The 20,000-nt window shown below is 46.0% G+C and overlaps 1 protein-coding gene across 1 annotated transcript in view; it reads left to right on the top strand.

Moving 5' to 3' along the window:
* Nucleotides 1-20,000, top strand: part of LOC143280241 (potassium voltage-gated channel protein Shaw-like) — a 168,680-nt gene that overhangs the window by 96,446 nt on the left and 52,234 nt on the right. Inside the window, exon 3 of the mRNA XM_076584873.1 lies at nucleotides 871-1,136. Within this exon, the coding sequence (XP_076440988.1) occupies nucleotides 871-1,136 (266 nt within the window). The remainder of the gene's footprint in view (nucleotides 1-870; nucleotides 1,137-20,000) is intronic.

Below are 20,000 nucleotides of genomic sequence, written 5' to 3'. Positions count from 1 at the left end.
GACAACCTTTATCAATCACCATATTCACGTTGACCTTGATCTTCGACATATAGAAAGATCTGCACTTGCCACTGGACGTACGAGAGCGGCAACCTTTATCAATCAATCGCCATATTCACGTTGACCTTGATTTTTCCTGTACACAGCCGAGCTTCACGTGCCGATGGAAGAATGTGGGTGACCACCTTTAACAATCACCATATTCACGTTGACTTTGTTGTTTTTTTTCTACCCACAGACGAGCTGCTTCACGTGCCGATGGAAGAATGTGGGTGACAACCTTTAACAATCACCATATTCACGTTGACCTTGTTTTTTTCTGCCCACAGGTGAGCTTCACGTGCCGCAGGATGTATGTGGGTGACAACTTATATCAATCACCATTAACAATAATAATAGTAATAATGATATTTGTATTTGTATTTCTTTTTATCACAACAGATTTCTCTGTGTTAAATTTTGGCTGCTCTCCCCAGGGAGAGCGTGTCGCTATACTACAGCGCCACCCTTTTTTTTGTATTTTTTCCTGCATGCAATTTTATTTGTTTTTCCTATCGATAATGATAATAATGCACACTTATATAGCGCCCTTTTTTTCTCGAAGAGCTCAGGGCACTTTACATGAAAAAAAAATTAACAAATTACATAAATCATTCATGACACTCTTTCTCAAAAACCCTCCCTCCCCCCTCTCCCGCTCTCGCTCTCCCACTCTTCATGCATGCAAAGTGAGCTGACAAGCATAGTTTTGGAGAAGAAGGAAGCTGAAAGCGCTCATAGATAGGTTATAAAAAAAAGAGATGAGATTGAAGAGAAGAGCAAAAAGCAGAGACATTCAAGCTGACCTTGCTGTATTCCCCATGCACACAGGAGAACTGCACGTGCCGCTGGAGGTGTGCGGGGCGGTGGTGAAGCGGGAGCTGGACTTCTGGCAGATCGACGAGATGGAGATCAAGGCGTGCTGCTGGCGTCACTACCGCTCCTACATCGAGAACCAGGCCATCCTGGACTCGTTCAACCACTCGCTGGTCAAGGAGTCCTTCCAGGTGGACCTCAACCACCTGCGCGGCTGGCGCAAGTTCCAGATGCGGGTCTGGCTGGTGCTGGACCACCCCAGGACCTCCAAGATGGCCATGGTGAGTTGTTTTTTGTTTTTTTTTGTTTGTTTGGTGTGTGTTTTTTTTTTTTTGTTGGGGGGGGGGGTTCGTGGGGAGCGGGGAGGGTGGTGGCGGGGTGGGGGGGGGGGGGGGGGGTGCGGGGAGAGAGAGAGAGAAGGTGTGGTTTTCCAAGATTGCCATTGTGAGTTGTTGTTTTTGTTCTCTCTCTCTCTCTCTCTCTCTCTCTCTCTCTCTGTGGGTGTGTGTGTGTGGGGGGGGGGGGGGGGGGGAGCGGGGTGAGAGACAGCGTGTGTGTGCATGTGTTGTTGTTGTTGTGTGAAGTTGTCTCCAGTTTAACGCCTTTTTCCAAGATAGCCATGGTGAATTGGTTTTGTGTGTGTGTATGTTGGGGAGGGGGGGGGGGGGGGAGAGAGAAATGGTGTGTGTCCATTTGTTGTTGTTGTGTGCAGTTGTCTTCAGTGTCACGCCTGTTTTCCAAGATGGTCATAGTGTGTTTGTGTGTGTATGTGGGGAGGGGGTGGTTGCAGGGGGAGGGGGGAGCGGGGAGAGAGAGAGGGTGTGTGTGTGTGTGTGTGTGTGTGTGTGTGTGTGTAGTTGTGTGTCGTTGTCTTTAGTTAATGTCTTTTTTCCAAGATGGCCATGGCGAGTTGTATGTGTGTGTGTGTGTGTGTGAAGACAACAACAATAACAGCTACACATGGATACTCTCTCTCTCTCTCTCTCTCTGCACCCTCCCCCCACACAAAAACGTCTGCCCCCACCCCTTAACCTCCCCCCCCCCCCCCCACTTACCTTACAGGAAAGAAAAATGGGTCGCTTCGTAAAGGCAGTCCCATTAGCTGGGCATTTTTTATTTATTTCCCTTTGGAATTTTAAAGGGGCAATTACTTCCCCTTCCGGCAGTACCCACGGGGTTCCAGGATGAACAAAAATGGCCCCCATCACTAACCCTCCCTCTCTCTCTCTCGCTTTTTCTCTCTTTCCCCTCTCTTTCTCTCTGGGCTGCATGAAAACGGATAGATGATTAATATACTGTACTTCATTCAATGCAGCGTTACTGTAATTGTGTGCTTCGATGTGTGGTTGATATAATAATGTATGTTGGTTCGATATGATGCATGTTGTCCATTTACCCCTTCATGAGGGGCCTAGGCCTATAAATGAATAAATCATCTGAATTTCTTGCTCTTCCTCTCTGTCTCCTGTCTATCTACTCTCTCTCTCCCCCCCTCTCTCTCTCTCTCTCTCTCTCTCTCTCTCTCTCTCTCTCTCTCTGGGCTGCATGAAAACGGACAGTCCTTGATTCATTGACCTCTGGTTCGTTCTGTTTGTTTTTCTTTGTTTTTTATTGCTGTCTGTTCATATACCCCTTCATTAGGGGCCTTGGCCTATATGAATAAATCATCTTGAATCTTGAATCTTGAATCTCTGCCTGTCTCTCTCGTTTGCTCTCTCTTTTCCTCTCCCCTCTTTCTCTTTCTCGTTTTCTCTCTGTATCTCTCTCGTTTGCTCTCTCTTTCCCTCTCCTCTCTTTCTTCATTTCTCTCTCTCTCACTCTCGTTTTTTTTTCTCTCTCTCCCCTGTCTGTTTCTCTGCTCTCTCTCTCTCTCTCTCCCTCTCTCTCTCTCTGGGCTGCATGAAAACGGACAGTCCTGGATTCATTGACCTCTGGTTCGTTTCCCCCTGTACAAGAAAGAAGAGGGAGAAGGTTGATGGACAGCAAAAGATGGATTGGATCGGTGAATGGGTGGCTGGATGAGGAGACAGTGAAGGGATTGATGGTGGACGGGTGGGGTGGGTGTGTGGGGTTCACGGGGTAAGGATGGGTGGGGATCACCTGGGCGGACGGTCAGACGGACGCGCGGACAGACTCTTCATTCGACGAATAGGACCAGAAGAGAGCATTAATCAAGCGGACAGGATCTGATGAATGAGACCACCACACAGCGTGACACAGCTGTATAAGGTTCGATGGCTGTGGTTTTATCAGTTGAGAATCGAAGAGGAAATAATATAAAAAAAGACAAAATTGAACTGGACAGACAAGGACAAGGAATCGCAAAATTATTTCCCACGCCCTGTGTTAACACAGACACGTGCAAACACAGGGCCATACATACAACACAACACACACACACACACACACACACACACACACACACACACACACACACACACACACACACACACACACACACACACACACACACAATTGGACACACACACACATGAACGCGCACAAGCACAGAGAAGCAAAATGAATGGATAGGCAAACAATTGAAGTCACAAATAATCAGACAGATAGATCACAGAGACAGAGAGACAGACAGGCAGACAGTGAATGAGTCAGGGGACACAAACACTGCGACAGAAACAGGGAAATGAAATTACTTTTCCTTTCAGAGGGAGGTGGGATTCTTAGACTCCCCACCCTACCCCCCCCACCCCCACCACACACACACAACCCACCCCACCCCACCCCTATAACCCCGCACCCCCCTATATCTCCCAACTTGGAATGGCCCTTAGAAACGCCACCTTGTGACCCTTGGTGCACACGCGCCATCGCACGTGCTCGCTTGTCCCCATAAATATTCATGAAGGATGAGAGCAAGGACCCAACTTTTTTTTTTGCAAGTCAATGAGGGGTGGTGGTCCCTCTGGAACCTTGTTTTTGGTCCGCAGGTCCCTCCAACAAGTGGCTCAGAAGACAGAAGGAAGGAAGGAAGGAAGGAGGAAGACTGGAAAAGAATGGATTGGGAGAAAGAAGTGAACGATATGAATGTGTGTGTGCGTGCGTGCGTGCGTGTGTGTGTGTGTGTGTGTGTGTGTGTGTGTGTGTGTGTGTGTGTGTGTGTGAAAGAGAAAGAGAGAGAGAGGTGCATCTCCTTAAAACAAAGTAGGAAAGGCAAAAATCAACGAATAATTTTTTTAAGTTGGTGAGTGGGAGTGGGTGAGGAAGTTAACAAAACCTTTTTTCGGGTCAGCTGGCTTTCTCCTCTCTCTCTCTCTCTCTTTTGCTACTCCTCTCCCTCCTCTATCTCTCTCGTTCTCTCTCTATACATGGATCTTCCTCTCCATCTCTGTTTAGCGTGTTTAGTGTGTGTGTGTGTGTGTGTGTGTGTGTGTGTGTGTGTGTGTGTGTGTGTGTGTGTGAGCGAGACAGAGCAGAAAACAAAACACAGATTGCACACAGTCAGAAGGAAACGAGAGGAGGGTGGGGTGGGGGAACAGGGGAAAAGGGGAAGGGGGCTGGGGGCAATAGTTCATATTAACATTGACCAGCACCGAAGTCACGTGGATATTTGACGCTGTAAATATTCATGATGGACGAGGCTTGAGACCCGGTATGGAGCAACTCAATTAGGGTGGTCCCGATGGAACCGTGTGTTCATCCATCTTCCTTTCCCCCAAAGCACCTCTTACAAAGAAGGAAGGAAGGGATAGAGGGTAGGAAGAATGAAAAGAAAGAAAGGGGGGGGGGTATATAAAGGAAAGAATGAAAGAAGAGAGAGGTGAAGAGAGAAGGAGGCGGAGACAGATAGGTAAGGAGGAGAGATGGAGAGATTGAGATGAGAGGGAGAATGGGAGCAAGAAAGGAGATGGATACTGAGAAATACGGAGACAGTGAGAAAAAAAAATATATATATATACGTATATCAGGTGTCCCCCGAAAAAGTGAACCGCTTTTTGACAAGTATTTTCTCAGTGATAGAGGAACCGAATTCATTGAAAATTCAAAACAAGTCGTGGAGGAAGATGGAGGCCACATTGAGCATAAACTGAAATAAGTGAGTTTTTCTCTGATATTGGATTTTCTGACATGCTGTTTTGAATTTGACAATACTCGCATAATTTGCGTCGGAACCTTTAGATATTTTTGCTGACTTGTTGATAATACCCTAAGGTTACTGTGTGAAAATTTTCTATGAATTCGGTTTCTATATCGCTGAGAAAATACTTGTCAAAAAGCGGTTCACTGTTTTGGGGACACCCGATATATATATATATATATATATATATATATATATCAGATATATATAGATATATATATCAGCCTGTTGCTTTGTCTCTCCCACTATCTCTCTTTTCCTGCAACCTTCAGTCTCTCTCTCTCTCTATATATATATATATATATATATATATATATATAAAGACAAAGCAACAGGCTGACAGGCTGAGACTAGGCAAGTATTTCAGAGTCGGAGGAATCCAAAGAGTGAGGGAGGGATGGCAGATACCAGTATGAGTCAGGGACAGTATCAGTATCAGTATCAGTAGCTCAGGGAGGCGTCACTGCGTTCGGTCAAATCCATATACGCTACACCACATCTGCCAAGCAGATGCCTGACCAGCAGCGTAACCCAACGCGCTTAGTCAGGCCTCGAGAGAAAAAAAGAAAGGGACAGGGACAAGGAAAAAAATGCTCATGTATATGAACATGAATGATGATTTGATGGAGACCCCCGTCGGTCCGACAGATGAGTAGGCAGGCAGGCTTATCTGTCGGTGTTTGTCCTCATATGGGAGAAGAGGCCGATTCTGGATGCGCAGCACTTCCCACAGATGTTGCAAGGGAAAATGTCTCCAGAAGTTGAGCCCTGCTTCCTTCGCTCACGCTTCTCCTTAATGGCCAGCATTTTCTTGTTTTCAAACGTCTTTATGCCACTAGAGCACAGCATCCTCCAGCGACAGCGGTCAAGGGCATCAGTTTCCCAGGAAGCGATGTCTATGTCACAGGCTTTGAGGTTTGTCTTCAAGGTGTCCTTGAAGCGCTTGCAGGGTCTTCCAAGTTCACGGTGGCCTTCCTTCAGCTGGCCATACAAAAGCATCTTCGGGATCCTGCTGTCTGTCATATGGACAACGTGTCCTGTCCAGCGTAGCTGGCACTGGATGAATGATACGCCCAGCCGAAAGCCCAGACTTCTTGATCGAAGCCAGTGGTTCATGTCTGTTCGCTGTGTCTTCTGTAAAGGTTAGAACCCGTCAGCGCCTAGTGTGACCATCTCGGTTCCGACTGGACAGTGGGAAAGGTGATGTCGGTATCGGGAACTATTTGGATGGAGGCTATAGGTGTACTGTCTCTCAAGAGCGATTGCGCGCACGCATGCATGCGCTCAGCAACCACGCGCGTATGTATTCACACACGCACGCACGCACGCACGCACACACACACACACACACACACACACACACACACACACACACACACACACAGAGTCTCTCTCTGTCTCCTGTCTCTCTTTCTTTTCACTGTCTCTCTCTCTCTCTGTCTCTCTGTCTTTAGGCATACATAATTATTTCAGGATTTATATGTACTTTAGTATGTGTTTGTATTGATATGATGTGTGTCGATGTTACATGCGTAAACATTTATTGTATGATTTAAATGTACTTTGTTTTCTGTGTACTGTCCAAACCATGGAGACGAACGACTGAAGAAAAAGGCACATTACCCCCCCCCCCCACCCTGTCGCGTGTACTTTAAGCTAATGACAAAGTGCCAAAGTGTCGCAAATCTCTCGGTAGTTTATTTTGTTTCAGTTCTGGGTTTTTTTTCTGCTTTCAGTTCCATTTATTTATTTTTTCAGTTCCATTTATCTATTTTGCACCATTTCGCTCTGATTAGTACCTACTATGTCACCAGAGCTTTTCAGCTAATAACATTAAACATTTCAGTGTTTCAGTGTGTCTCCCTCTGTGTCTCTGTCTGTCTCTGTCTGTCTGTCTGTCTGTCTCTCTCTTTCTCTGTGTCTGTCTGTCTGTCTGTCTGTCTGTCTCTGTCTCTGTCTCTCGTTTGTACGCAAAACATCGACAAAGGAAAGAGGGAAAACATGGAAACAGGCATACAGGAAAACATACGCAGACAGAAACACCCAGATAATGAAAAGCGATATATAAGGAGCAGTTAAAGAACTTACTGGTGCAGGGAAGTCAGGGGAAGGCTTCCCTTGCAATGGTCAACAGCAGTGGCATCTTGGGGCCCCGTGAGGTGTGTCAGCGCCACTGCACAGGGACGACTGTCTTCCGTGAACACTAATGAAAGATGACATCAACATGGAGCAGCCCAATTAGGGACAGTCCTGATGGAACCTTGTGTTTGTCCATTCATTTTTTTTTTGTACCCTCCTGTATCTCTTAACCCTTTCGCCGCCAGTGAATTTAGAGTGCAACATTCACTTGTGCTACAAACACAGAAAATATGGTGTCTAAGAATAGCTGGGGACTCCCCCTGCGGTATGTAGAAAATATGGCCTATTCTACCACCGAACATAAAGAGCAGTAGGTTCATGGATAACAGACCCATGATCTGGTCACCCCTTCAGTGACATGGGTCCTGTACCTAGCTGCTGCATAAATGCGAGTTTGGCAGTGAACGAGTTAAAAAGAACAAACAGAAATAAGGAAGGAAGGAAGGCAATTATGTGAATGAAAGAAATAATGAAAGAGAAAGCGAGGAGAAAGAGAGAACGACAACGCCTTTTTTCTTCCTTGAAGAAAGCAGAAAATGAACAAATAAACGATATAAAAAAAAAGAGAAAAGAAATACAACTGGGAGTGAGGCGAAATGACGAGGAAAGAGAGAGCGTGGGAAGGGACAAGAAAAAAGAGAGTTGGACGCAGATAAACAAGAGAGAGGGAGAGAGAGAGAGAGAGAGAGGGAGAGAGAGAGAGATAATGAGAGATAATGAGAGGCAACGAGATAATTTGTGTGCACGTCAACATTAATTACCAGAGAATACCATCTCTTTAAGTTTTATTTTCTTTCTTCTCCCATCCTCTCTGTCACTTTCTTTCGCTCTTCTCTCCTCTCTCTCTCTCTCTCTCTCTCCTTCTCTGTTTTTCTCTTTCTCTCCCTCTGTCTCTCTCCTTCTGTCTCCCTCTCTCTGTCTCTCTCTCCCCTCTCTCCCCCCTCTCTCTCCCTCTCCCTCTCTCTCTCCCTGTCTCTCTCTCTCCTTCTCTCTCTCTCCCCCTCTCCCTCCCTCTCTATGTCTCCCTCTCTCTCCCTCTCTCTGTCTCTCTCCCTCTCTCTCCCCCTCTCCCTCTCTGTTTTTCGCTTTCTCTCCCTCTGTCTCTCTCCCACTCTCTCCCTCTCTCCCCCCCTCTCCCTCTCTGTTTTTCGCTTTCTCTCCCTCTGTCTCTCTCTCTGTGTCTCTCCCTCCTCTCCCTCTCTGTTTTTCTCTTTCTCTCCCTCTGTCTCTCTCCCTCTGTCTCCCTCTCTCTCCCCCCTCTCCCTCTCTGTTTTTCTCTTTCTCTCCCTCTGTCTCTCTCCCTCTTTCTCCCTCTGTCTCTCTCTCTCCCTCTCTCTCTCTCTATGTGTCTCTCTCTCCCTCTCTGCTTTTCTCTTTCTCTCCCTCTGTCTCTCTCTGCCCCCTCCCCCCTCTCTTTCTCCCTATCTCGTCTCTCTCTGTTGTGCGCACCCACACACGCGTGAATTCTCACACAAGCGTGCAAATGCATACACATGTGTAGGGAGGAGAAGAGGCTTGTGAAGGTTCTGGGGGGAATCAAGAGTGAAGGTGAGAGCGATGAGACACACAGAGATAAACAGAGATTTACCCGACACTCAGCAAAAGAGACTCGGATCAGCAAAAGAGACTCGGACACACACACACACACACACACACACACACACACACACACAGAGAGAGAGAGAGAGAGAGAGAGAGAGAGAGAGAGAAGGAATTTTGTTTCATGTCCCGTCACACATATCGGTGATCGGAGACATTTTGTTAAAGTATTTATATATACATTTGAGTATTATCGGTTAGAAGGGGTGGGAGATGTGAATGAATGGAGAGTTGAGGGAAACTGGGCAAATGAGGGTGAAATTTTTGAAAAAAAAAGATATATCTAAATACAATTACAGGAAATTACTTTAAGGACTCCGTAAAAGAGAAGTCGTTAAACTGAGAAGCGAAACAACTGATAATGACTGCAAAAATTCAAAAACATCAACGTTCTCAGTCACTTGTGAAGACACACTTGAGAGAGAGAGAGAGAGAGAGAGAGAGAGAGAGACTCAAGGACTCAAAGAATTTAACGTTAGGTCTCCGACCTGTTACCATTTAAGGTGCACATGCACACACATGAAAGAAAAGACAATGAACGAATGAATAAAATGAGACCAAAAGTGTTAACACATTCGTTGTGATGAAAGAAAAAACAAAAGAGGGGGGGAGGGGGGGGGGGGGATTTGCCCAGACTCAGAATCGTGCTTCAAGGAGTCCTTCCCTTCTTTTGAACGCTTAGAATATATACCTCTCAGACAAACAGCTCCATGTTCATGAAGAGAGAAATTGGGGAAGCCAGACAGAGGGAAAGATGGAGAGAATGGTGAAGGGGAGGGACGGAAGGAGAGACATAGAACATTGATACACGTAGAGAAGACAGAAATGCTGATTCAGAGAGAGAGGGGGGGGGGGGGGGGGAGAGGGATTTTAAAGCTCACGCACCCTCGAAATAATCATGTGTCGTGACGAAAGCTCAGACTCTTTGGATCAAAGTCGGAAGGTTCGTGTCTGTTGATTGCGTCTTGTGTAAAGGTCAGAATCCGCCAGTTCTCAATCTGGCCATCTCCGTTCTGATTGGACAGAGAGAAACGTGACGTCGGTTATCAGGAACCTTCTGGATGGAGACAAGAGATAAATGCTGTAGACAAGTGCACACACGAATATACATATCGATATCTATGTATCTATGTTATCTATGTATCTATATATCTGTGTCTGTCTATCTATCTATCTATCTATCTATCTATCTATCTGTCTGTTTGTCTGTCTGTCTATCTATACGTGCTCGCGCACAGACACATATGCATGCACGCAAAGGTGAACTGGGTAGCACACGTTTCCTATCACGCTGAAATAGGGGTTACAGAAAAAAAGAGGGAGCTGTGTGGGTACAGATAAGCAAAGATTTATATATGAAACGTGCCTCCACCCTCCCTCTACCCCTCCCCCCCCCCCAAACCCCACCTCCCTCGCCCCCCCACACACGCACACAACAAGAGACGAGTTACATGTGATTTCAAAAGAGTTATCTAAAATGCACTGGAGAGAGAGGGAGGGTGTGGGGGGGGGGAGGGAGGTTGAGACTTGAGGCAGTTATCGGAGCTATAGGATGAGCGGCTTATATCACAGATTGACATAAGTTTACATTTGAGCCAACAGCAAAGTGAGAGCTGTATTATCAATGGTTTCTCCAGTCAATGGGAAACCATTCACAGCTTAGTCTTTTGTGAAGGACTATGACTCTCAAACTTGGAGGCAAAATTGCGCTGGCTCTTAGTGCTGCAGCCTTGTGGGCTAGTTGGCCTTTGGGAACCATCCCAACGCCGACTGTCCTAAAAACCCTCTTGGCCGAGAGAGTGGGGATGTAACTTGGGCAAGACACTCTCCACTATAATCAAATTCTAGCCCAAATAATCGGAACAGCAGTTGCCTCCTCTGCTGTTCTGATGGTCATAGTCGGACACGACTGACTATCATATATATAAAGGATGAGCAGCGCTTCAAACACAGGTGAACTGATGGCATACGAGTACGTGTCAAAAAACACACACAGGAAACGATGCATGCAGACCGACACGGAATCAAACAGACCTGTGGAACTCCAGACTAGGAGAGCGGAGAAGGGGGCGGGGTCAAAAGAATAGAAAAGGATAATTATTTGAACGTGTCCCGAAACTAGCATTAGAGAGAATGATTGATAGATAGACGTTAAGTAGGTTACCAAGTAGGCAGTCAGATAGGAGGGTAGGTAGGTAGGTAGGTGGCTAGGTAGGTAAACATTTGTGCACACCTGCCAGTGACTGAACCCCCTTTGTGTGTATACGCACGCAGAAGATCGAATACGCACGTTAAAGATCTTGTAATCCTTGTCAGCTTTCGGTGGGTTATGGAAACAAGAACATGCCCAGTATATCACCCCCGAAAACGGAGTATGGCTGCTTACATAGCGGGGTAAATAAATAAAACGGTCATACACGTAAAATGTTAAATGTTACATGTTTGTCTGAGTGTGTATGTGTGCATGTCCCGAAATCTGATTGAATGACACAGGAAACGAATGATGAGCGCCCAATGGCAGCCGTCAGTCGGCTCTACCCAGGTAGGCAGCCTGTTGTGTAAATGACCCCGTTTTCGTAAAGCGCTTAGAGCTTGGTCTCCGACCGAGGATAGGCGCTATATAAGTATCCATATCAATCAATTAATCAATCAATCAGTTATCTGTCCGAGTCTCTTTCTCTTTCTCTTTCTCTGTCTCTCTGTCTGTCTGTCTCTTTCTCGCTCTCTCTCCATCCTCCCTCCCATCTTTCTTCTTTCTTCCAAGGCAAGTCAAGTCAACTTTGTTATAATCTCTTGAGAAAATAAACTCTTTTTTTTTTTTTTTTGAAGAACGAGCCTTCACATTTGACATTTTCCAAAACAGATTTGGAGCACAGCAATTATCATGTTTGCAGTCACACTATTTCACTTTGCAGTAAGAAAACAGAGCTCTGTTGGGTTTTTTTGTTTTTCTTTTTGTTTGTTTGTTTGTTGTTGTTGTTGTTGTTTTTGTCTTGCTGCGCTGATTCCCAAGGATGGTTGGTTGGTTGGTTGGTTGGTTTTTACGATGACGGAACAGATGGGCAGGATTCAGTTTATATGTTTAGACTGCCCCTCTCCCCTTCCCCATTGGTTCAATCCTCGTCTGGCCCTCGCAACCTGGAGCATTGGGGGAGGTGGGTGGGGGGAGGAGAGGGGGGGGAGGAGAGCGAGGAGGGGGTAGACAGAGAGAGAGAACACTGAACACTGAAAGGTTTAATGTCATTAGCTATACAGCTCTAGTGACATGGGGGGGGGGGGGGTGCAATCTGAACAATAATGAAGAAAATAATGAAACACAATAGAATGGAAAATAAACATACCTGGAGTCAAATAAAGAGAGAAAGAGAGAGAGAGGGAAGAAAAACACCGAAAGAGAGACGAAGTGATTATGAATCAATCTATCTATCTATCTGTCTATCTATCTATCTATCTATCTATCTATCTATCTGTCTGTCTGTCTGTCTGTCTGTTTGTCTCTCCCCCTCTCTTTCTCCCTCCTCTCTCTTTATACTCTCCCTCTCTCTGTCTCTCCCTCTCCTTTTCACTCTCTTTGTAATATTTGTGCATGTATTTACGTGTTTTTTGACATAATTAGAAATTGAGCAGGTTAGGTTGTGTGCTTTTTTGTATTGTGTGTTTGTTATATTGCCCCATTTTTTATGAGGGCTGGATGAAAACAAGCCTTATGTAATTATTCCTTTTCTTCCCTCAGTATCCCTCAGTTGGAAAATTCGATCGTCCTCTTCTCTTCTCTCTGTCTCTCTCTGTCTCTCTCTCTCCCTCTCTCTCTCTCTGTGTCTCTCTCTCCACCCCTATCTCCTTTCTGTCCCTCCCCTCTCTCTCTCTCTCTCTCTCTCTCTCTCCCCATCCCCCCACCCCTCTCTCCCTCATCTCCCCCTCTCTGCTTTCCTCCTCCCCCACCCGCCCCCCCACCCCGGATTCCCCCCCCCCCTACCCCCCGTATTATTTCTTCTTTCTTCCAGAACGATCCCTGACACTTGACATTTTCCCCACGGAGGGATTTTGAGCTCAGTCAGCTATTTGTTCATGGGGGACCGTGGGGGTGTGTGGAGGGTGTGTGCGGGGGGGGGGGGGGGAGGGGTCACACTGTTTCGCCTCGGTTATCGCAGGAAGAAAATCATGCTTGCATTTTTTTTTCTTTGTTTATTAGTTTTTCTTTATTCGCTAACACCCAAGAGTTGATTTTTTGTTGTTGTTTGTATTGTTTTGTACTGTCTTTGATTTTCACCCGGACGAAAACGGATGGAGAGGATTATGTTGATGTTTATAGACCATCCCCGATTCGCCTGTTGAGGTTTTTCCTCTGGAAAATTAACAGATAATGAGGCCGGGTTTGTTCCAGTATACCTTTTATTTTACCTGTGTGCTAGCTGAACCGGTAGCGTTGCAAGCAGCGCTGACTTGGAAGTTGTGTTCCTTGTGAATGGAGAGAGTTACCACTCTGTACTATGAGGTTTGCTTTTTTTTTTGTTTTTCCTTCATGAAGTGTGGAGTGTAAGCTGTGTGGGTGGGTGGTTATTTGGAGGGGGGTTGGGGGGCGGGGGGGGGGGGGGGGGGGGGGGGGGCGGGGCAGAGTGAGTATGGGTGTGGAGACAGACGCGGAGGAGGGTGAAGGGTGGAGAGAGGAGAGGAGGGAGGAGAGGGGAGATGGGCCAATAGAAAGGTCAGAGAGACAGAGAGAGAGGGGGGGGGGGAGAGAAGGAGAGAGAGGGAGAGACAGACAGACAGACAGAGAGAAAGAGAGAGAGGGAATGGTAATAGCCCACAGCAAAGTGCGTCTGTTTCGCTTTTTTCCTTGTGAGTGTGTGTGTGTGTGTGTGTGTGTGTGTGTGTGTGTGTGTATCCACGTGCGTGCGTGTGTGCGTGCGTGCGCGCCTGTGTGCGTGTGTTTGTGTACGTGCGCGCGCGCGTGTGTGTTTGTGTGTGTGTGTGTTTGTGCGTGCATGCGTGGATGATTATATAGTTTGTGTGTGCGTGCATGGATCCGTTGCTTATGTGCGCGTGCTTTTCTCCATCCAGTTCTTGCCCATTGTACTGGGGTCTACACACACACACACACACACCATCAGTTATACATGACAAAGTCCAAAAACATTAATAAAAAGAAGAAAAAAAAAACTGACCCCAGACAAGTGCTTTCGAATAAACTGAATGTAAATCTATGATACTGAAAAGAGTGAAGACAGAATGGGAGATCGACAGGGCGAGGTGTATGAGGACGGGGGTGGGGGGGGGGGGATGGTAAGGGGGGGGGGGCAGGGAAAGGAGGGGGGCGGGGGGCGAACGAGTGAGTCCATTTAAAACGAACGCACGTGCAAATGACGGCAGGGAAAGAGAACTAAAAACTCCCGGTAGACTGTATGAAGCAAGTTGTTTTGTCCAGATAAACCTGTATTGATCCGAGGAATCGTGAAGCCTGTGCGTGGAGAGAGAGAGAGAGAGAGAGAGAGAGAGAGAGAGATGTTTACTTTATGTGTCTGTTGTTGGTATGTATATCTGTATGTGTCTCTCTGTGTCACTGCCTGTCTGTCTGTCTGTCTCTCTTTCCCTTATTCCCTTCCTCCCTTCCTCTCTCTCTCTCTCTGTGTCACTGTTTGTCTGTCTCTCTGTCTGTCTTTCTCTCTCTCTCTCTCTCTCTCTCTCTCTGTCACTCGCCCTCTGTCTGCCCTCAGTCCACAGTGTTCTTCCTCGTTTCCCTGCTCCATGTATTTTCTCCCATCTCTATATCTCTCTCTCTCTCTGTCCTGTGGGTTTGATGTGTGTGTGTGTGTGCGTGTGTGTCTGTGTGCATGTGTGTGCGTATGTGTGTGTGTGTGTGCATATGTGTGTGTTTGTGTGTGTGTGTGTGTGTGCGTGAGTGTGTGTGTGTGTATGTATGTGTGTGTGCGTGTGTGTCTGTGCGTGTGTGCGTATGTGTACGTGGGGGTGAGGGGAGCGAGAGACAGGGATGGTGGAGTTTGAAGTGTGTGTACATACATGTCTCTGATAGAGAGAGAGAGATGGTGGGAGGTTACTCAATAACAAATTGAAATCCAAGCAAACACACACACACACACACACACACACACACACACACACACACACACACACACACAGAGAGAGAGAGAGAGAGAGAGAGAGAGAGAGAGAGAGAGAGCAGAACACACAGGAACTACCGTTATGTGTTCAATTATTTCGAAGTGTCAGTGTAAAGCACCAACTACCAAAACGTGTTCTGTGACATCGGGTGTCAACCCCCCCCCCCCCCCCACCCCCCCCCTACACACACACAAACACTAACCAGAGAGGAAATTATGACTTCGCAACTACATAGAGAGAGAGAGGGGGGGAGGAGGGGGGCAGAGGGGGGAGGCGAAGAACAGGAGGGGGGGTGGGTGGATGGAGGGAGGGGAGAGAGGTAGGGGAAAGGGAGAGATGTCACTAAGGGGCAGACCTTTTCAAACGAGGCCATAAACAGAAATAAACACACGAACAGCATTCGATCAACATAGCCATAACTTGTATTGATCCAGCTAGGGGGAAAAGGAAGAAAGAAAGAAGAAAAAAAAAACCACCACCAAAAAAAACAAAACAAAACAAAAAAACCAACGAAGGAAGATCATGCTGATAATGGTGAGCTGGAACTTTGTGTTGGTTTTTTTTTTTCCTGTTTGTCTGTCTGCCAGCCTGAATGTTTGTCTTTTCCTGTCTTTCTCTCTGTGTGCATGTGTATGTGTGTGTGTGTGTGTGTGTGTGTGTGTGTGTGTGTGTGTGTGTGTGTGAGAGAGAGAGAGAGAGAGAGAGAGAGACAGCCTGTGTGTATGTGTGTGTGAGAGAGAGAGAGAGAGAGAGAGAGAGAGAGAGTGTGTGTGTGTGTGTGTGAGTGTGTGTGTGTGTGCGAGCCACTGTGTGTGTGTGTGTTTGTGTTTGTGAGTGACGTGTGTGTGTGTGTGTGTGTGAGAGAGAGAGAGAGAGAGAGAGAGAGAGAGAGAGAGAGAGCCTGTGTGTATGTGTGTGTGATAGAGAGAGAGAGAGTCTGTGTGTGTGTGTGTGTGTGTGTGTGTGTGTGTGTGTGTGTGTGTGTATGTGTGAGCCACTGTGTGTGTGTGTTTGTGTTTGTGAGTGAGTGAGTGACGTGTGTGTGTGTGTCTGTGTGTGTGTGTGTGTGTGTCCATGCACAGGAACGAAGGTCAGAGAACAGGAAGGCCGGAGGCTGAAACAGGTCTGTATGCTTCCACACACACACACCCCCCCCCCATCCCCCACCACACCCCCCTCCCCCCACCCACCGTTCTTCATCCACTTTTCACCACACTGAACGCGGGAGCGACCAACCGTGTGCGCTCCATCATTTATTAACACACTGGTTCCTCCCCCTCTGGTGGAGAATCCGCGTTACAAATGCATATACTGCAAACATCCCTGCCCGCAGGATCGAAACGAAACGAAACGAAACGAAGCGAAACGAGAGAGAGAGAGAAAAAAAAAACCCAGACAGACAGACAGAGAGACAGGCACACACACACACACACACACACACACACACACACAGAGAGAGAGAGAGAGAGAGAGATGGACGGGCGCATGGTTTATTCATTTACAGGCCATTGCCCTTGTGAGAAGAGCCAGGTACAGAGAGAGAGACAGACAGACAGACAGAGAGGCAGAGAGAAAGACGGACGGGCGCATGGTTTATTAATTTATAGGCCATTGCCCTTGTGAGAAGAGCCAGGTACAGACAGAGAGACAGACAGACAGATATGGTTTATTCACGTATACGCCATCGTCCGTCCTCGGTGAGACGAGAGAGAGAGGAGGGAGGGAAAGAGAGAGACGGAGAGAGAGGGAGGGAGGAATTTGTGGGTATATCGCTATATCATTTGTCAACTTTAAGATCATTTGCGCATGGACAAATTAACCAAAGTTGCTCTTGATTTAGCTTTTGTGATATTTCGAAGAGTTTTTTTTGTTTGTGATAAGTATTTGACTTAGCAATGTTCTTCAAACACCAATCGTTATGTTCCAGCTTTCCGGTCCAGTCTTCTTTGAAACAACAACTATTTCTTGCCTGAACAGAGGAATGTGGCAGAATGGTTAAGACACTCATCTACCAGTACAGAGGCTGTGAGGGTATGGGTTCGAATCCCGCTCTCGCCCTTTCTCCCACGTTTGACTGGAAAATCGAACTGGTGCGTTTAGTCAATCGGATGAGACGATAAACCGAGGTCCCGCGTGCAGCACGCACTTGGCGCACTGAAAAAGAACCCATGGCAACGACAGTGTTGTCCTCTGGCAAAAGTCTGTAGAAGAAATCCTCTCTGATATGTACACAAATGAAATATAAGCATGACTAAGCGTGGTGGGTTATGCTGCTGGTCAGGCATCTGCCTAGCAAATGCGGTGTAGTGTTTATGGATTTGTCCGAACGCAGTGGCGCCTCCTTGAGAAACTGAAACTGACGATCTTCAAGCCATCTGTCTCGGTTGTGGGCTGTTCTCAGCGATTTGAAACTGAAGCTGTAACTGTCTGAACAATTTGAAGTGCGCTCTTTCTGCTCATCTTCATCCTCTCCATGTGTCCATACTCCTGAAAATCCCCCAAACGAACTGAACATTAATACCCCAAACGAACTGAACATTGATTTAAATGAAATGCCCATTTTGGAGCGTTTCCTCTTTCATGTTTCTATCGAATTCTTGTTAAGGCAGTTCTTTTTTTTATTATTATTTTTTTTAGTTTAGTAATTCAATGCACATGAAGATCAATGGGTGCAAATATCTGCCAATTTCTTCCTATTACTAGTATAATGCTGGGAGCGTTCCAGCTGAATCCAAGGATTTTTTTTTTTTAACCGGCATGTACCCATGTAGTCTATTCAGTTACACTTCTAATTCTGTTGTGACCCCCCCTCCCCCCGCAAAAAAAAAAAAAAAAAAAATATATATATATATATATATATATATATATATATATACTGATATTGCGACATCATTGTGATAACGTGTTGTTGTTTTACCCGTCTTATCGTCGCGAAAAAAACTTTTGGATCACATGTGTGTTTTCACTCAACGTCAGTCTGCGTAATAACTCGATGTTTCGGTTGTGTGTGTGTGTGTGTGTGTGTGGTGTGCGTGTGTGTTGTGCGTGCGCGCGTGTTTGTGTGTGTGTGTAGTGCGTGTGTGTGTGTGAGTGCGTGTGTGTGTGTGTGTGTGTGTGTGTGTGTGTGTATGTGTGTGTTGTGTGTGTGTGTGTGTGTGTGTGAGTGAGTGTGTGCGTGCGCGCGCGCGCGCGCGAGTGTGTGTGTGTGTTGCTTACCTGCTTGTGTGCGTGCGTGTGTGGCCGTGATAAACTTTGTAGTTAATTTTCTCTGGAGACACTTAGTTTGTCGACACAAAAGTTAGATGGATTGAAAATGGGGGAAAATCAGTTCTTTCCACATAATCTGTTTTTGATTAAAAAAAATGCACACCTGCAAAATTACAAATAAACCAAAATATTTCCACAGTCGGGTTACCGTAACATTTTAATATATTGTTGACAAAACTCAGCACACCTGCCTGACATACTTACACTGATTAACTGCAGTCGTTTTTTTTATCATTTCAGTTCAAATGAACAACAGTAAAAACCGTTTACATTGATGATTAGATCTCTCAGGAGCAGGGAACTAGTGGTAAGTTAATCTGAGTATACAACTGGAAATATATATATTTTTGTAAACGGTTCTCTCTCATCTAAAACATTAGCCTCCATAAGTTTTAGATATGATTCAAGGCATGGAAAGGTTTTACACCAGTATGGAGGTTTCGCTGTAGGTTATTTACATTCCCCCAAGTGTTTTTTTTTTTTCGGGAAAATGCATTTGCGTAGACCTTTTTCATATTAATTAGCTAGCACGCGCGGTTGTTGGTGAAAACATTATTGAAAAGAGGGAGGAGGCACTAATAATTTATTTATTCAGACACTGATTTGTGTATAGGTCTCGTCGCTTGCTATATAATATCTACCAATGACCATCACGATCAGCAGATCTCGTATTTTGCCTAAAACTTTCAGCTCGAAGAAGACAGTTACACTTAGGGCGAACTACGCATGCGTGTTTGAAGTGACTGTTTATGGTATTAATTTCCGTTGGATTCAAAACTTCTGTCATCGTTTTTTTAGAGATAATAATTTGCACCGTGTGCTTTCATGGATTCCGGTAATGGATTGCTTTTGTTGACTTTTTAAAATTTTATTTTAGTAATTATTTCATCATCACCATCATTATTGTCATCATCACCACCACCACCATCATTATCATCATCATCATCATCATCATCTTCTTCTTCTTCTTCTTATCACTGACATTAGTATTTGTAGCATTGCATTCGTGTCAAACATATAGAGCAAAGAGAGGTTCAGTGAAGAGGCTTGGATGTTTCAGTCAGTGACTTTGGTAGTGTATAACACCTTAGGTCACTCTGACATCAGTCACGGAGAAGAAGGCATCATGAACGAAATGTCCTATCCACTGAACATAATTGACATGTGACGGGCACAATAGCCGAATGGTTATTGCGTTGGACTTTTCAATCTGAGGGTCCTGGGTTCGAATCTGTTGGCGCCTCGTGGGTAAAGGGTGGAGATTTTTCCGATCTCCCAGGTCAACGTATGTGCAGACCTGCTTGTGCCTGAACCCCCTTCGTGTGTATACGCAAGCAGAATATCAAATACGCACGTTAAAGATCCTGTAATCCATGTCAGCGTTCGGTGGGTTATGGAAACAAGAACATACCCAGCATGCACACCCCCGAAAACGGAGTATGGCTGCCTACCTGGCGGGGTAAATAAACAAAGCGGTCATACACTAAAATGTTAAATATATGTTACATGTCTGTCTGAATGTGTATGTATGTGTGCCTGACATCTGAATGAATGACACAGGAAATAAATGAAGAGTGCCCATTGGCAGCCGTCAGTCGGCTCTACCCAGGAAGGCAGCATGTTGTGAAAATGACCCCGTGTTTGTAAAGCGCTTAGAGCTTGGTCTCCGACCGAGGATAGGCGCTATATAAGTGTCAATATCAATTGATTGAAAGTAAAAAAAAAGGACATGTCCGGAGTGATTGTCGTATACATCACGTCCGAAGATGTCCCTTCCCCCCCCACTCCCCCTAACCTAGCCTCTCTCACAGAAGTAACAAAATCATGAATAAGGCGGATCGCCGAAAAATATGGATGCAGAGCTGGATGATAGAAGCGTACAGATCATCCAGAAGAAACTATGTCTTTCTGCTTGATCCTCTGC

This window comes from Babylonia areolata, chromosome 3 (assembly GCF_041734735.1).
Source record: "Babylonia areolata isolate BAREFJ2019XMU chromosome 3, ASM4173473v1, whole genome shotgun sequence".
Taxonomy (NCBI): Eukaryota; Metazoa; Mollusca; class Gastropoda; order Neogastropoda; family Buccinidae; genus Babylonia; species Babylonia areolata.
The sequence above is the reverse complement of the archived record's forward strand: the minus strand, read 5'-3'. Positions and strand labels throughout refer to the sequence as shown.